Consider the following 17848-nt stretch of genomic DNA (forward strand, 5'->3'; position numbering starts at 1 on the left):
GAGCTTTTCTTAGTGATTTGGTCTTTTGAATCTTAAAGATAAAGAATAAGATGATGTTTTAAAGTTAGTTCATAGGATGTGGAACTTTGCATCACTATGGTGTGTAAAAATACACCCAAAGATTTAGGCACAACTATTTACACACATACTAAGTAGGAGAATATCTAACTGTATATTGTAGATTGTGAACATTCCACTATCAATTTATTTGGGGTCAGAGGACATCCTTAGCTCATATATCTCTTTAATTTTGTGCTGGATGTTGAAGTGTTAGTTAAAAGATAAAGGTATTAGTTAATAACAAACAAACAAAAACTTTAAATCATCATGAAGCCATAATATTAATAATAAATAAAATATGGTATAATTACAGTTTGAAAATGACTTCCATGATATTTTATTTAGTAAAAGTATGCCTGGATCACCCAACACAAAGTTGTGCGTTGGGGGTGAGACCTCGCAAAGATTACACCAATATTAGATTTCTCAAACATTGCATGCTTGCACTATGCCTGAAACTTAGCAATCAACATGCATTTATGTAGGACTGTCAAAAAATCATCTGTTATCATGGTTTAGTTGTATTTTAAAACACTGTTTTTCTTAAGATGTTGTGTCAGACTTATTGGGTAGCATGATTATCTTGTTTACCATATTTATCAGGTTGATATTTGTAGAAATAAGCAAAATACATTTATAAAACAAAAAGAACAAGTTAATGGCCTTGTGTCAGAACACAACAGGTATGAAGATATGTTTGGTTTTTAACTTTTTATTCTAACTTTATAGCTAGATTATCCTTTGAAAAGTGTAATACGGCAGTGGTGCCAACAATAATCGATTCGGCGATGCATCGCAATGCGGGGCATGCACGATTCAGCATCGATGCGGCAAAGTGCCATAATCGATTATGTCACTGTTTTAGGGGTGTAACGGTACGCGTATTCGTATTAAACCGTTCGGTACAAGGCACGTATTTTCAAACCGAACGGTTATTTCAAATGTAAGCGCATCGCGAGCGCGCTCATAGTAGACGCTGGCGCGACCACAACATCAAATGGCAAACGCAATGTAAGCGGAACGAAACTGAGCTACTCGTGACGGACTGTTTATCAGTTTGGACCAAAGCAGCGCGAGCCGATCTAATACTACACAGCGCTAAGAGATCCAGTAAAGAAAGCATTTGAACTCGCCACTAAAGTAATAATATCGCTGCAAGATCTAGTGAGAAACATTCACATTTCACCGTTATTAACGGATCAAACAGCGCTGACGTGGAAACCAGGAAGAAACATTGTGACATGAATGAACTATCCAGTGTCCACAGATCAGCAACATTCACCATGGATTTACTGTAGTAACACTAACTGCAACCATGGAAGTTTGGCAGGAATAGTAGGCTATAATGCTTTCAAGTAACGGTGTGTCGGATTTATTTCGACATTATGAATAACATTGCTGCCCTCAAATGTTAATCTGAATTAAAATAAACATTTGTTTATAAGCACAAAATATTACATTTCATTTTTTCCAAGGAGCTGTTTTGTTTTATATGCTCATAAGAAGAGTCAATTATAGCTCCATCATTGCTCAAAGTAAAAAATATCATACTTTATGATGTTAGTTTTAATAAATAAAATAAAAAATAAAAAAAAATCAAGGAAATTTCTCTGGCATTTCTTTCTTTTTGCTGTATCGAAAACGTACCGAATCGTGACACAAGTGTATCGTATTGAACCGAACCGTGAATTTTGTGAACCGTTACACCCCTACACTGTTTATTTTCTGGCCTCGAGTTGGACAATAAAGTTGAAATTTAATTTCAAATGGTTCTCAAGCAGAGAGAAGAGAAACATTTCTCATTCAAAGCACTGAAAGCAGTGATTTATGTTTTCTTTTTCAGGTTTGAAAATGCCATATCCAATACCCTGTACCATTCAATTTTATTTTATTTAATGACATTTATGTCAAAGATACAGGAGAGTGATAATACACACATAGCAGCCAATAAAATCTGTTGTTCAATATCTGACTGCTTGTATTGCCTCATGACTGATGAAAAAATTTGCCTTGTTGTGTGCAGTAGAATTTTGATGCATCGCGATGCATCGTAGAATCGAATTGTATCGAATCGTTACCTGGTGAATCGTAATCGAATCGAATTGTGAGGGCAGTGTCAATGCACACCCCTATAATACAGTATTTGATTTTTAAACACGCAGTGTTTTCGCCAACTGACCTAAACCGTTGACCCCTGAAGTTATGACTTCTGAAGGCCTAGATTCACTCGGTTGAAAAATGGTATTTTGTAATTTATAACTGTTATATTATATTTTACTGTTATTAAACTGTATATTTATATTAACAGGATATATTAATCTGTTATGTTATATTTATAACATTAAATAAATCAAATCAAACAGAGGTATATAGTAAATAAAGATAAGGACAGTAAAATGTAGTCAAGTATCATAAATGTACAACTAAATAAAGACATTAACATTTCTTCCTCCCCCGTGCAATTCCCAGCAAATGGTATGTCCGGGCAGAACCAATAATGCTAAAATGTTGGTCCTGTCCGGACTCTAATCCTGCAGCGGACCATGTCTGAAGTTCATCACTGTAAACTTAAACTCAAAATAGAAACAAATATAAGTAACATTTACAACGTAACTAATTTGTGTGCACTTCAAATCAGTAACAATGTATATAAAAATGTGCTGTAAATGTAAACATATGAAAACCTAACAATAAATAATTAATATTGTTTTGTGTGGTTCTTATAATCCATCATTATACTGAAACAAATGAATGTGAATAACAAAATAAGAGTTTAAATAAAGATTATTCTTAAATACATGTCCTTCGTGTAAATGTAAGCGCAACAAATGCTAACATTTTAAACTTCTACATATATTTTGAGTAGATAACCGATAGTATATTCTCAGTAAAGGGTTTCACCCTGTGTGTTTCCACACTGATTAAGGATAGTTCGGGAGATACAAGTAAAAATGATCTTATACGTGTAAAAGATCATAGCTACAAGTAAGGTCATGATTTTAATTAAGACGGGTAAAATTAAATATTCGCTCAAGACAAACTTTACCTATGCCACGCCAGTGGCGCCACGGACCACCAGCATCTCTGAAAAATGTGTGGTGATTTTCTAAAAGATACAACTTAATCTAAATAAGAGCAATGTAGAGTCCTCGGATTTCTTAAAGGGACACTGTGTAGGAATTTCTCCCATCTAGTGGTGAAATTGTATTTTGCATTCAAATGAATAATGCTCTCCAGCGCCTCACTTTTTCAAATGCGCGTTGCATCTACGGTAGCTGTTATGTACCAAAAAGCTATGACAGGATGTCTTATAATAGCACTTCGAGTTTTTCTTGGTGAAACTGAAACTTGAAACAACGAAAAAAAGATTGTTAGTTATCAATTACTGACTGTGAAAAACATTAACTATGGTAATTAGTAGTAATGCCTTCTTTACTCGTTATATTTTTTGAAGTACGTGCATTGTTAGATATCATCATCATCAGAGCCTTCTCTAACGTTACTTTACTCAATAGCTGCTATTCATCAAAGAGTCCGTTTAACTTTTAACTATAAATGTTCTACTGTCTATATAACATAGCTGCCAACTTTTGAGTTTTGCTTGGAGTGAGATTTATGGAGGAGCGGGGGGTGGGGGGGATATCTACACAAGATAGGCATTAATTTTTCTCAAGAAAAAAACAACTCACCTAATGCTGTAAACATACAGAAAGATACATAATGCGTTTTTTTATTATTATAATAACTTTATTTAATGATATAAATACAAATATAATAAATATGTAATATAGTACACATATTTAGCAAAATACTCTTTATAGCTCTTTTTTTCTAGCCAACTAACTGCTAGCCTTTATTATGGTCATTAAATGGCTTTCCTGAGGTAAATGTTGTGACATACATAATTGTTCTCCAGCTGTTTACCATTTGTTTGATTGATTGGTCGATATAATGTATGAGGAATATACATTTCGGTAAGTTGTACTGTATCTTTCAACATTGTTCATTTGTGTTTATTTACTAGCTAGAGATGATCGGTTCACGTGCCGCTAGGGATCCGTCGTAACTCGCGTCACATTTACAAGCGCCAAAAACAGTATATATTGTTTGAATTTCGTAATAAAAGTGACAGAATCTGAGAGCTGAGATTTTTTTATATCATAAGTAACCTGCTCTGTCTACTCTGTCAGTCTCCATGTCCTCTTTGCTTCGCGATAAAGTACACAACCAAGCAATGAAAAAAAAGCTTGTAATTAAGGCCGTAACATTGACTTACCTGTCGAGAAGAAAGCAGGAAACTTCAGCGTCTCTTTTGAAAGCTTTCTCCTGCGTTAGCTATCCCGACATTAACCCTTGTTTTTGTAATCTCCGGTCACGTTTCCTTTTACGGTCTATTTTGAACTTTTTCGACGACGAGGACTCCTTATCCTGTGACTCAGCATATGTATGAATGAACGGTGTATAAATAACCGTGCAGTGCAGCCTTTTAAACTTGCCGCGGCAGTGACAAGCGCCTCTCACTGCTCTACTCCTCCGCTTCTGCTGGCTTCAGTCACGTGACGCTGGTTCTGAACGAAAACGCGTTGTGGAAACGCGTTGGCCTAGTACTTTTTGTCCCTCTCTGCTATTATAGTTTTTCAAGATGGCGGAACTACATGGAAGCCTCCGTGGACTTACCGGTCCCATGTATATAAAGATAATAAATTCTTCGTTTACGAGGATTAGTCTGATCATTGGCATAGGTATTTGTACACCATTGAGGGCATATTTATGAATAAAAATACTGATTTTAGATAATAAAATACCTAAAAAGCTACACATAGTCCCTTTAAAACAAAACAACAACAACAACAACAACAACAACAAAAAACACTGTGACAAACTTTGACAACATGTTGTATGGACAAAAATACTGTTTGAAATATTTTTGTATAAATAAGATCTAAGACGCCTAAGCACAGTTTTTCAACCATCTAAAGTTTTTGAACAGACGCTGTTTAGTAACAATTATACCTTAGGTTAAATTTAAGCAAAATCATTTACATCATACATAAGTCTTCTAAGAAGATATGATTTTAATAAAACTTTAAAGATTTGATTTAAACAGTCTTTTAGTTTTAAAATGTCTTATTGAAACTTTTAAGGTTATGCTTTTAAATGATTTATTTCACACTGTAGTTTATCTCTGAAGGATCTGGGGCTGTTTTGTTTGACAACCTAAACTATTTGCTTTTTGGATTGTTGCATAACGAACTACTTCACCTCTCTGGAAATGTAAGGTGTTTTTATTTATATATTTATTTAGCTTAATTTTATTAAATTATTTATTTATTTATTTAATTTGTGAAAATGTACAAATGTAGTTTTCTGTGATGGTCGTGTTTAGGTGTAAGGGATAGAATATGCAGTTACGGTACAAAAATCATTATGGCTATGGAAAGCCATAAAAATTTAAACTCCGCATGGACAAAAAATTATGATCGAATCTTTTCATATAAATGAGATATAAGACGACTAAGTGCAGTTTTTCAACCATCGAAAGTTTTTGAACAGACATTGTCTCACATTATAACAATTATACTTTAGGGTCACCGTTAAACAAAATCATTTCAGTAATCTTCTAAAAGATAAATAGAAGATATGAATGTATTCAAACTTTAAAGATTTTTTTAAGAAAGAAAGTTAAGAACTTCAAACTAAAACAACCTTTCATTTTTTAAAAGATCATATTTAAACTTTTACGATTATGCTTTGAAATAGATTCAGAAAGATCAGCGTGTTTAGGTGTAAGGGATAGAATATGCAGTTACAGTACAAAAATCATTATGGCTATGGAAAGCCATAAAAATTGAAACTCCGCATGGACAAAAAATGCTGATTAAATCTTTTCATATAAATGAGATATAAGACGACTAAGTACAGTTTTTCAACCATCTAAAGTTTTTGAACAGACATTGTTTAATAACAGTTATACCTTAGGTTCAATTTAAACAAAATCATTACAGTAATCTTCTAAAAGATAAATAGAAGATATGAATGTATTCAAACTTTAAAGATTTTATTTAAACAATCTTTTATTTTTAAAAGATATCATTTAAACTTTTAAGATTATGCTTTTAAATGAATTTAGTGTGAACAAAACTTTGGCTCTGGAAAGGCGTTAGTAGACTAACATTACATACGCTGTGACATGATGTACATAGAGATTAGTTAATTTTTTAGAACCGTGTGTGTGTGCGCGCGTGCAATACAGCTTAGAAATGATCTTAAATTATTTATTTATTTATTTATTTCATTTTTGAAAATGTACAAATGTAGTTTTCTGTGATGGTCGTGTTTAGGTGTACATGATCGAATATGCAGTTACAGTACAAAAATCATTATGGCTATGGAAGACCCCCACCATAAAAATGTAAACCCTGCATGGACAAAAAAATGCTGATTGAATCTTTTCATATAAATGAGATTTAAGACGACTAAGTACAGTTTTTGAACAGACATTGTTTAATAACCGTTAAACAAAATCATTACAGTAATCTTCTAAAAGATAAATAGAAGATGTGTATTTATACAAACTTTAAAGATTTCATTTAAACAATCTTTTATTTTTAAAAGATATCATTTAAACTTTTAAGATTATACTTATAAACTCAGCACCTGATATCCTGTGATCACTGAATTTGTGTGACTCTCTGACACACACACAGACACAGACACAGACACAGACACACACACACACACACACACACACTTTGGCTGGTGCTTTTTGAAAGCTCCGCAGGTCAAACGCTGGTAGAAAGAGAGGCCAGAGGGCCCTGATTTCTAAACATGTAAGATCATTTTTTATTTTCGTGAACCCGTTTCATACATTACGTTGTTTCATGAGCTGTATGTTTTTTCTTCAGCTCTCTAAACATTTAACTGATTGTTTCATAACATGTAGGCCTATGGATTTTTTTTTTCAACTCTATAAACATTTAACTCATTGCAATTTTTTTGTGAATCCATTTTATTTAAACTGGATAGTTTTACATTTATTTCAACTTTTTGTGTGAGGTTTTAGTAAGATCTTTATTTTATATTATTTATTTATAATCATTTATATTCTTTTAAAGAACAGAATGTTTTATGTAAGATGATTTTTTATTCTTTTGTTTATCTAAAACTGAAAGAATTGGTTTCAGTAAGATGCTATTTTATATTATTGTATATTATATTATTTGTGTGAAATATACATTATTTTATAAAATCTCTGTTTCTCACTATCACTGTGCTCTGGAATGTGGAGGAGCAGAAGGAGGGGGATGTCAGAATGCGGAGGGCGCGCGCACCACTCAGGCCGGGGCTGTGCTGGAGAGGCGCTTTAGTTATCTAAACATGTGAGATGATTTTATTTTTTTTCGTGAACCCGTTTCATTTATTGCGTTGTTTCATAAGCTATATGTTTTTTCTTCAACTCTCTAAACATTTAACTGATTGTTTCATAACCTGTATGTTTTTTTTTTGTTTTGTTTTTTTAACTCTATAAACATTTAACTGATTGCAATTGTTTTTGTGATTCCATTTTATTTAAACTTTTTGAGTGAGGTTTTAGTAAGATCTTTATTTTATATTATTTGTTTATAATAATTTATATTCTTTTAAAAGAACTGAATGGTTTTTCAACATTTGTGTGAGATAAACTTCCACAGTTTTTTCTTATCAGTTTCACAGTACAGTCCCGGATACGCTCAGGAATATGTAGGGAGGATCGTGTGTGTGATACCAACTTCAAAAACACACACACAGACACTAACTGTCATGTTCAAAAGGCTTCAATAGGCTTCAAACAATTAAAACTAGCTGTCATATAGCCATGACGTATTATTTAATCACAGTGTCTTCAAACGATCAAAAGGCTTCAAAAACACTAACTGTCATGTTCAAAAGGCATCAAACTAGCTGTCAGATACCATGACATATTGTTATAACACTTTCTGTCAATATCAAAAGACTTCAAAAGCCTTCAAAAGACTTCAAAAGACATCAAAAGTCAAAACTAGCTGTCAAAACATGATTAAAAGTCATACTAACTGTCAACCTGTCAATCAAAAGTCAAAACTAGCTGTCAAACTGTCAATCAAAAGTCAAAAGGGGCGGGACACCTGTCACCGGAAGGGGCGGGACACCGGAAGGGGCGGAGCATGTCACCGGAAGGGGCGGGACCTGTCACCGGAAGGGCCGTGGCACCTGTCGATCAATCATTTTTTGACAGGTGGTGTAGGGTATCAACTACTCACAGACAAACTGCTAATTATTTTCATGTTATGGGTGGTAACTGACAAGCAAATTTTAAATTCAAAAAGATTTAGTAAATATACATATATATATATATATATATATATATATATATATATATATATTGTATATAGTTCAAGACTTTATATACACACACATGCACACACGTTTGTGAGTGAGGGATAATCCGAAGCCTTAAATAAAAGTAACCCCTTTAAAATAATAATTTACATATTTAGTCACTGAAGTGCTTTTAACAATTATATGAGCAGATAAATGACATTTCTTAAATAAGACCTCATGCAGTGCATGTGTGAATCTGGGCTGTTTGAAGACTCACTGAAGTTATAAATAGCTGACCTCTGTGTATCAGATAAAGTGCTGTGAGTTATTGCAGGAGTAATAAACACACGTCTTACCCCTGAGCTTCTGTTGTATTGTGTTTGAACCTTAGAGTGACTGACATTGACAGATTCCACAAATTCCATATTGCTCCCCTGAAGATCAATCTTCCTTCCACCACTGAATGAAGAGATATTAAAATATGAATTAAAATGTTTATAATAGAGATATTAAAGGGGTGGTTGATTATGATTTCACTTTTCTAACTTTAGTTAGTGTGTAATGTTGCTGTTTGAGCATAAACAACATCTGCAAAGTTCCAATGCTCAAAGTTCGAAGCAAAGGGAGATATTTGCTTTTAAAGAAATCGCTTTTTAAGGACTACAACAAAAGGCTAGTAGGGACTTCATGACATTCCTCCTGGATTAGTGACATCAGGAACACTAACATTTACATAAACCCCGCCCCCGGTACACTATTTATAGATTATCATGACAGAATATGCTAATCAATGACTAGAAGATAGTTAGCTCCACATCAGCTGCATAAATTCTTCAACTAACCATTCAGAAATGAACCTTTCTACATGTTGTCACTTCTTCTTGAGTCTCTCCATCATTGTTTGAACATAAAAGGCTAAAAGTTTCGAAATTTTCAGTGCACGTCTATGTGAGGAAAAGGACATGTGCTGTTGTAGCTCCGCCCTCTGTGACGGAAGCAGTAGCTCATTTGCATTTAAAGGTACAGACACAAAAACGGTGCGTTTTTGCTGACCCTTAAAAAGTGACCATTTTAACAAGCTATATCAAAATATATTTGGGGTATTTTGAGCTAAAACTTCACATACACACTCTGTGGACATCAAAGACTTATTTTACATCTTGTGAAAAGGGCATTATACCACCCCTTTAACCATTTCAGCCAGTAATACGGAATATTAAGAACGGTCTTGCTGTCAGCAAACAGGTTGCTCTTTCTGAACCTCTAAAAATGTAAACAATACTAGCCTAAGGTCACATGTGAGTCAGTAAACTGCAGCTCTCAGAATTATGAGACATACAGGAAATTACTTAATGACTCTAACTTCTGATTTCATTTCTTTCAATCTCACATATATGTGTTTTTCCACAGTATCTCAGCAGATTATTACTTTGCAAACCTTCATTTTCCATATAAACAGTATTCTTGCATATTTCGTGATTAAAATGCCATTAGATTACCAAGAGCATGACATTTAAAATTAGCAGTTTTCATCTCAAGGCACTGATGGGATATGGAAGCTGTTCTGCCAGTGGTCTGAAAGCTCTTACCTCCTCCAGGAGACTGTGGGCTGTATTCCTGTGCAGCTGGGCTGGGAACTGTAAGTGATGATACTGTTACCATGACAACGGTTGTCAGGAGTAACAACACACACTTTCACTGTTCCTTTAGTTCCACTGGGAGGAATGTGGAACTTTAAAGTGTCACTGGAGCGATCAAACACTGGAGATCTGAGGGGAAACATTCATGCACAGATATACAATATAATTTATCTCAATCTACACACATTCATAAATACGACTAAACACAAACACACATAATCTCACTCTTTAGAAATACACTCCAGATCCCCTTGAATATGGATTTTATTGACAGATTCCAGGTTCTTTCCTCTTAGTAAAACGCTGTTTCTGCCATGGAAAGAAATCTTGTTGGGCTCCAGAGAGAGAATCTCTGGCTTCTGCAGGACACAAAATGTTGCACTCAGTAAAGAAAGGGCGTACAGGAAGAAAATAAATAAATAAATCCATATCCACTTAATATATGACCCAAAGCATTATTTAATAAACAACAGAAATAAATGTAAATTTTATTACATACATTTTATAAATGATAATAATAATAATGTGCAGTAATTAAATATAATTGTAAATATGGATGAATAATATTTTATTTAAAAGCATAATGATTGTGATAAATTATTTATTGCTTATATTATATAGAAGAAAGCAACTTTTGTTTTTAAATCATTTTAAAAGCAAATAGTTCCACAAAAATCAAACAAAATCCTCAGACTCTAGTAAAGTCACATCTATTTGAAATAGGAACAAACTGAAAAAACAACATCTCTATTCTGTGAAGTTGGGTTCATAATCAGTATGACACTTACACTGTAGAGAATCTCAGGGCGTAGATCTTTACATGCATCCTAAAAAGTATAAAAAGAGAGAACTGAGCGGTTCATTTACTTCCTGAGTTTTCTTCAATCGACACAATGATATTTAAGCTATTAACAATTAATTAATATAATCTTGAATCTTTTTAAAGGTTACGTAGGCCTATTTCCCAATACGTATATTGAAGCACTGATTGTAGAATACAGTATGTCTCACCTGTATGAGTAACTGTGGTCCAGTTCCATGTGTCCAATCACAACGCTGAGAGGAAGAGGACCACTGACACCCAGATGAGACACACTGCACACACCTGCATTCATATGATGTATTAATTTAATCTATAAAGCTCTGTGTTATCATTACTGCACTATGCAATTTTTCACACTGAATTTCATTTTCTCACTGTGTATAAGAAGCATTTGTGTTTTCTGTGATACTGGAGCAGTTCCTCATTGTCAGTGTCTCTGTGATCTTCTGATCCTTAATGGTAACATTAGCAGAGACTTCTGAAACTGAATAGATTATCAAAAATGTTTATGGTTATTAAAAAATATCATATTCTGACTACAAAAAATGCACTGTATAATAGCGCACATACAACTTCATTAATAGAAAACTAACCTCCAGTGTAAAGTATGTGGTCAGGAAAAGTACAGGAGCAGTTTGGGAAAACTACAGTCAGATCAGACCCGTCACACAGATTCACACTTCCTGTGGTGAAGGAACATGAGAAGGAGGGATTTCCTGTGCTCTCCAGACTCAAGGCAAGATGTAGAGTAATCTGTGTAGGAGAGGGCAATGTTTGGTAGTCATATAAATTATTTATTAAATATATTCCCTAAATTATGATAAATACTTTCAGATTATGACCCTCTACCTTTCTAGAAGAATTCTCTGTCATCTGAAAAGAAAGCAGCTGTGTCTTAAGAGAGTTTTTTGGGATGGACACCCATGAAGTATTTGAGCATTCATCTTGAGTAGAACATCTGGATAAAAACATCATCAATATATCACGTGCAGATCTGTTTGCACACAGCTCACCATGTCCATATAGATGATAAGAACTTAAAAGACTGTTCTACAAGGAACCATTTTAAGTGATGATAAGCAGATATCATGTGTGATGTGTGACAAGTCACATGTGATAAAGGCAGATCACCTCTGTGTGTCCACACACCAGCCGCAGAGAGGATCCAGAGCAGCTCTGCAGTCTTTCAGAGATCTGTATTTAGCACACTGAACCACAGACAGTCTTCTGAGCTACATCAAAAACATGAGCAGAAAGAGACAAGTATGATGATTCAATGTAACACAGTTGAGTACAGACATACTGCCAATGGTTTGTTTGTTAATTGCACATTTCTAAACCTCACCTCTTTCCTCACAGCGATGTAGATATATTTGAAATCTACTGGATAAAAGTGCATTCTGGGAAGCACTGCTCGTTCGTCATCAGATTTGTACAGCACTATTGGACAGCCTGGTGTGAATTTACTCATCCAAAACCAGCTAACAACAAACAGAAATATAAATCATAAATTGTGATTGTATAGTTGTTCAAATGCAGAGGTAAACAACAGATTAAATGGAGGGCAGGAATTTAGAAACGAAAACTTATTGAGAGGTGAAGGAGACCTTTATCAGTTGTCCATCACTGGTTCCTATGAACAACACAATCCAGGATCCACTTCTAACTGCTGCCACTGAAGACATTGAGCTGTACTTGAACACCACAGAGAGCGGCTGAAGGTTACTACCACTCTGCAACACAAAGAACAAAAATATTATGATTCTGGTGAATAGTGAAATTAAGTTTTCTCATGCAACATATCTACATAATGCTGATTTTCCAACCTCAGATTCACATTTTTGAACAGTAGTGCAGAAACCCTTCACTCGGCCTTGAACTGTACTGATGTCATACAGAGCCAGCGGTGTTCTCCGGATCCTGCTGATTCTGCGCACTGAACACTCCTGCCCAAATAACACCGTTCCCTGAGGAAATAACGGTGGAGGAGACGAGCACTGGACGAACTTTATCATTGCAGCACTCTATCGTTGCAGCCTGTAGGGATTTGAAGATCTCTTTCTTTTTTCTTTTATTGCTGTCCATCCACAGGACGTGCACTTTCCTCTCCGAGTCAGTCTTTGCGTTGAGAAATAAGTAGGACTCTGAGGGAGAAACTCTCTGGAATCCGTCAACAAACTCCACATCTCTAGCGGTGCTCAGGATGTAGGGGGTTAATCCGTCCTCTATGTCGTTGAAAATCCCACCAGTTTGAGACTGTAAAGTGTTCCACAATTTAATAACAGGATACGGATCTTGAGGTTTTGTTTGTTCGTCCTTTTTCCCAACCAAAAGGTACCTACTGGTGCTTGGACCTGCAATGAACGCAACAGATTTCTCATTCTGTCTCGGTCCTACCAATATATGTTCATCTATACTCTTTGTAATGTCATTTATATCAAGAACTTCACAATATCCATCTCTAAAGGTCCCACAGGTTATCAGGGTGTCGTTGTCGTCAAAAGGCACTAGAATGTTGACTCTATTTTGATGAGTGGCATTAGTGATGTCCTTCCTCTTCTCCTCAGAAAGATCGAGTCTAATCTGATGTAGTCGATGGTCAGTAAGAACGAACAACTTACGTTTACCAACTACAAAGTCCTTGATGTCTCCATCAAAGTTCACCAGATCACTGCAAATGCAATGTTTCAAAAGTGGGACCACAGGTATTGCAAGTAAGTATCCTCTCATCTTGCATATCTGAGAGATCAGCTGAAGTTTCGAGATCTTGTAACAGAGATCAACTGCGCTCAGATGCGTCCACGGCTGAAGTGGATAGAAGTGAAAGCAGCGGATCTGGAGATGCCTGATGACTTCCGCGCAACACGCCAACAAATCTGTAGCCCTGATTGCGACATTTAGATGTTTCGCAAGTTATACCATTTCCTGATTAAACACTTTCCATGATCCTACACAATATACGGGACAGGAACAAGTATGCACTCTCTCTTGAATTCATTTTATTGACAGGAAACTTTACATTTAATATTTTAATGTTCAAAGTTCTGCAATCCTTTGGTTACTGCTGCACCCTTGTGGTGTAAAAACAGCTTAATATTTAGAATAGAATAGAATAAAATAGAACAGAACAGAATATAATGTATTACCACTCAGGGGCGTCACTAGGCCCTTTTTAGGGGGGCTTCAGCCCCCCTAAACTTCTGCCCAGCCCCCCTAAAAAATATTTGATGAATACATTTTTGATCGCTTCAGTCCCCTTTAAAAAAACTTGCGGCAAGCTGCGTCAAGTTTCGGCTCCTCCCCTTATCTGAGTCTGCTTGGATTTAGCGCATTTTTCAATCTGCAGGGGCGCCGAGCAGAGCGAACATCAGAGAGTACAAGGTGTGTCGTGAGTGCATTTATTGATAGATTGCTATGATATTACATCTGCATCGGTGCAGTTCTTTGTCATAAATGCATTGCAGTTTACATAATGTAATGTTACTGGAGCATTGGGAGCAACACAGGACGGTTCGGTTTCTCATCCAATACCAATACGTTTCGCTGCGTTCACCTTCAGCCCTTATCACAGTGTGATAGTTGTTTTTTCTTCCAACGAAAATGAAGCGATTAACACCCATGAAAACTTTCTTTAGAAAACGATCATGATTTATTTTAATTTACTTTTTAAAATTTAAAACATATTATTATGTATTTCGGCATTACATTATGCAGCCATGCACAGAAATGATTAAAGACACATCATTGTCTGAAAGCACTAGATGGCCCAGAGAGAGAAACATCATGTGGAGTTATTTTGTTTTGTATTAATAAATATAGTTAAGTAATAATGAATCAGGAGGAGTGTATCATGATACATAGAGTAAGAGTAGAGTAAAGGGATTTGTGATTTTCTTTTAAGTACTTGATTTATAGAAGTGGCAAATTGATAATTCATGTTATTTTTAATAAATATAAATAAATATAGAACAGATTAATCATATTGCCAATAGACAATTACATTAATACATGTTTTGTCTATATTCTTAATGAATATTAGCTGGTTAGTTAAATTATTTGAAATTAAATAAATTTTCACGGGGTGACTTGATGAATAACCAACCGTATTGTTGATTATGAAGGCTAAAAAGCTTAAAAAATAAAATAATTTATATTTCATTGTAGATGGACTTAGTTACCTAGCTTTCCTGGTAGCTTTGTCTGAAAAATCAGTTGACCCTATGTTTACTTTCTTCACTGACAGACAAAAATGAAAAGCCTATATCAGTCTAAGCTCAGCTTTAGGAGGGGAAAAGACAGAGCAAGATAAAAACAAAGAGAAAAAGAGTGTGATGCTGATGAGGTGAGAAAAAAACAGCTGCCCGCACATGGTTTTTAAGCTATTATCCAATTTTTTTGGCCTTCAAAACATCTTAAACTGCACATATGTAGATCAGAGAAATTAAAATTTTCTCGGGGAAACATGCCCCCGAACCCCCCTAAATACCTCACATTCGGTACCTCAGTGATTATAAAACCGTGCCATATGCATGTTACTGGATGAATGAATGAAACTAGTTAATAATGAGCATTAGACCATAAACTAATTTTTTTTTTTTTTTAAATCATACCCTCATTGGGGGCTGAGCCCCCCTAAAATGAAAATCCTAGAATCGCCCCTGAATACCACTTATATCAAATTGTGAGATTTGATGATTTTTGGTGAAACATCTATATTCTATCTATTGTCACTACTTGTTCCATTTCCTTGAACTGAATGTTTAACACATTTTATTATAATCTTTAGTGAACTAGTATCATAATTTACTTATACATAGACACTACAAATATTATTTGTTAATGCGTAGCTGATATTGCTGTAGAGGTTAGCGCTTCATAATTTACAAACATAATTTACAAGTGATAATAATATGTCACTTGTCTCCATCTACAGGCGTAATTCAACTGTAGGCTAAAGAGCCACTGAAAAAAAACTACATGTATATGCATACTGATTGATTACAACTGTTACTTAAGTTATATATAAAAATATTTATTTGGTAGTCAGACATATATAAATATAGTTTGTCAGAAATGTAGGCTAGTTACATCCTGTCTTCTTGTCACAGTTAAAATCCTCATTTCAATAAAATTTAATAAATATTGTTTCGCCAGGTTAGGCTACTGATTATTAATCACTCATACCACTTAGATCTAAGTGGCAATAAATTATATTCTGATGCAGGGAGGAGATCCAGTCAGATGATTAAGGCCAATTTTTATTTCTGAACAGCAGGCAATCAAATAATTCATTTGATAATTCATCAATAATCAGAACAGTTAAAATCACTTCTAATATTTCCAAGTAAAATATAATTAAAACACTCTGAGTATAATATCTTAGCCTAAAGATAATTAAATTTGGTTGAGAGATCTCTCTTTGAAAAGGTTGCGAAGGAGCAAGGTCTGAGTCCAAGATAGACTGACCAGAACAGAAAATACTTCTGCAGATGCTTATCAGCACAGGGCTAACTTCCTCTTTCCGATCTCATTCGAGCAAACCCGAAAGACAAAGACATATCTTTCTTTTGTGGTTTCACACATTGAGGCGGACACACTCGTACCCCATGTGTCAGAAAGTTGTTAACCTTAATACAATTCACAATACAGAACTATACTGCACATGTCTCTTCTGCAAGATGTTCAGCTAAGATAACATTCGTTTATCACTTTATTCTGAGATATTCGAACATTCTTTGTCTGTCTGTTGGAAACTTATAGACTCTTGACCTCATTTAAACAGCTATAGCTTACAAAAGTTCACCCAAAGTCAATCAGCTACATTTGAGGCATAAATATGAATAAAAGAAAAGCATTTAACATACATTTCAAATGATACTAATGATACCTTTTTGAAAAAGAGTCTTGATCGAAAAACCAACAAAATGCGCAGATTTTCCAAGAAGTACGAGCAGAGATGATCCTTCCATATTATATTACAGATAACACATGGTATGGAAATGGTGATTTATTCACAAATTTTATGTTTTAACCAATTCATATAATTTGTGTCCGTAGCACAAAGGCACAAGTTATTTGTATTAAGTTTAATGCAGTATTTAGGATTTAGTTGTTTGTTCAAATCACTAACCTTCAGTATGAGCAATAGAAACAATGACACTTGCCTTTACAAACACCACTACACAGACCAGCATTTCAAAAATGACCGACCTCGTCATATATCCCTTCTGATGTTGCTTTCCAGCATTTCCAGTTGTTTGTTCATTTTCTCATTAATTTTTCTCTGGCTCTTACGGTGAGCAATGACTCCAACTAGACAGATGTGCAAAACCACATATTAATCCCTGCAGGACTAATGTTAAAATATGTGACGTAAATCTGAAATCACTTACCAACAGCAGCTAGAACTAAGAGCAGAATCACTGCGACAAGGATGTATAAGTACATCAAAGGATTTTGAGACTCAAGGGTTTTAGTCAAATACCCATAATTTATCTGAAAATTATAGTAAAATAAAGGAGATTTTTGTATTTTAAATAGGCAAGGGTCAATAATTAATTAACAAGAAATGTTGCATAAAGACATGTTTATTTAATATTTATTATTTAGACTCACAATGATTGAGTCCACTGCTGTGACGGCTCCTGGTCCTTTAATCTTACAGATGATGGCATTGGACTCAATCTTGTCCAAAACACACTGGTACTGCTGATCTCCCTGTAGACCCGTCACATTCACCTCACTCATACTCAAGGTCAATGAATCTGTGTTTTTCTGAGAAAGAGAGGTAGAAGAGTGTGGAGGTTGTGAGATTCACATGCTGATGTGCAAAAACACTGACTGCTCACAATAATATATTTTCTGAGAGTTTTTAACACCAGGGCCTGGAAAAATAGGCATGCGTGCCAAAACATGCAGACTGTACATTGATCTTAAACTCACTGTAATGCTAAACTCACCTTAATGTTGACCTGTAGGTCGTCGG

General features: G+C 34.9%; 1 protein-coding gene and 1 long non-coding RNA gene across 2 annotated transcripts in view; both read right to left on the minus strand.

Moving 5' to 3' along the window:
* Window positions 1-17175, minus strand: part of plxnc1 (plexin C1) — a 57340-nt gene extending 40165 nt beyond the window's left edge. Inside the window, 15 exon segments of the mRNA XM_082166468.1 lie at window positions 8757-8859; window positions 9990-10169; window positions 10266-10399; window positions 10829-10867; window positions 11052-11145; window positions 11239-11347; window positions 11457-11616; window positions 11713-11821; window positions 11995-12095; window positions 12209-12328; window positions 12330-12344; window positions 12471-12596; window positions 12690-12768; window positions 12770-13747; window positions 17074-17175. Of these exon segments, the coding sequence (XP_082022594.1) occupies window positions 8757-8859; window positions 9990-10169; window positions 10266-10399; window positions 10829-10867; window positions 11052-11145; window positions 11239-11347; window positions 11457-11616; window positions 11713-11821; window positions 11995-12095; window positions 12209-12328; window positions 12330-12344; window positions 12471-12596; window positions 12690-12768; window positions 12770-13747; window positions 17074-17081 (2355 nt within the window). The 5' untranslated portion in view covers window positions 17082-17175.
* LOC309497610 lies at window positions 1654-4996 on the minus strand. Its single transcript, XR_014205634.1, has 2 exons — window positions 4880-4996; window positions 1654-3217 (listed from the first exon to the last, which is right to left on the minus strand). It is a non-coding gene; the product is annotated as an uncharacterized lncRNA (long non-coding RNA).
* Window positions 17176-17848: the final 673 nt, after the last annotated feature.

The sequence above is a fragment of the Leuciscus leuciscus genome (genome assembly GCF_965113295.1).
Source record: "Leuciscus leuciscus genome assembly, chromosome: 4".
NCBI lineage: Eukaryota > Metazoa > Chordata > Actinopteri > Cypriniformes > Leuciscidae > Leuciscus > Leuciscus leuciscus.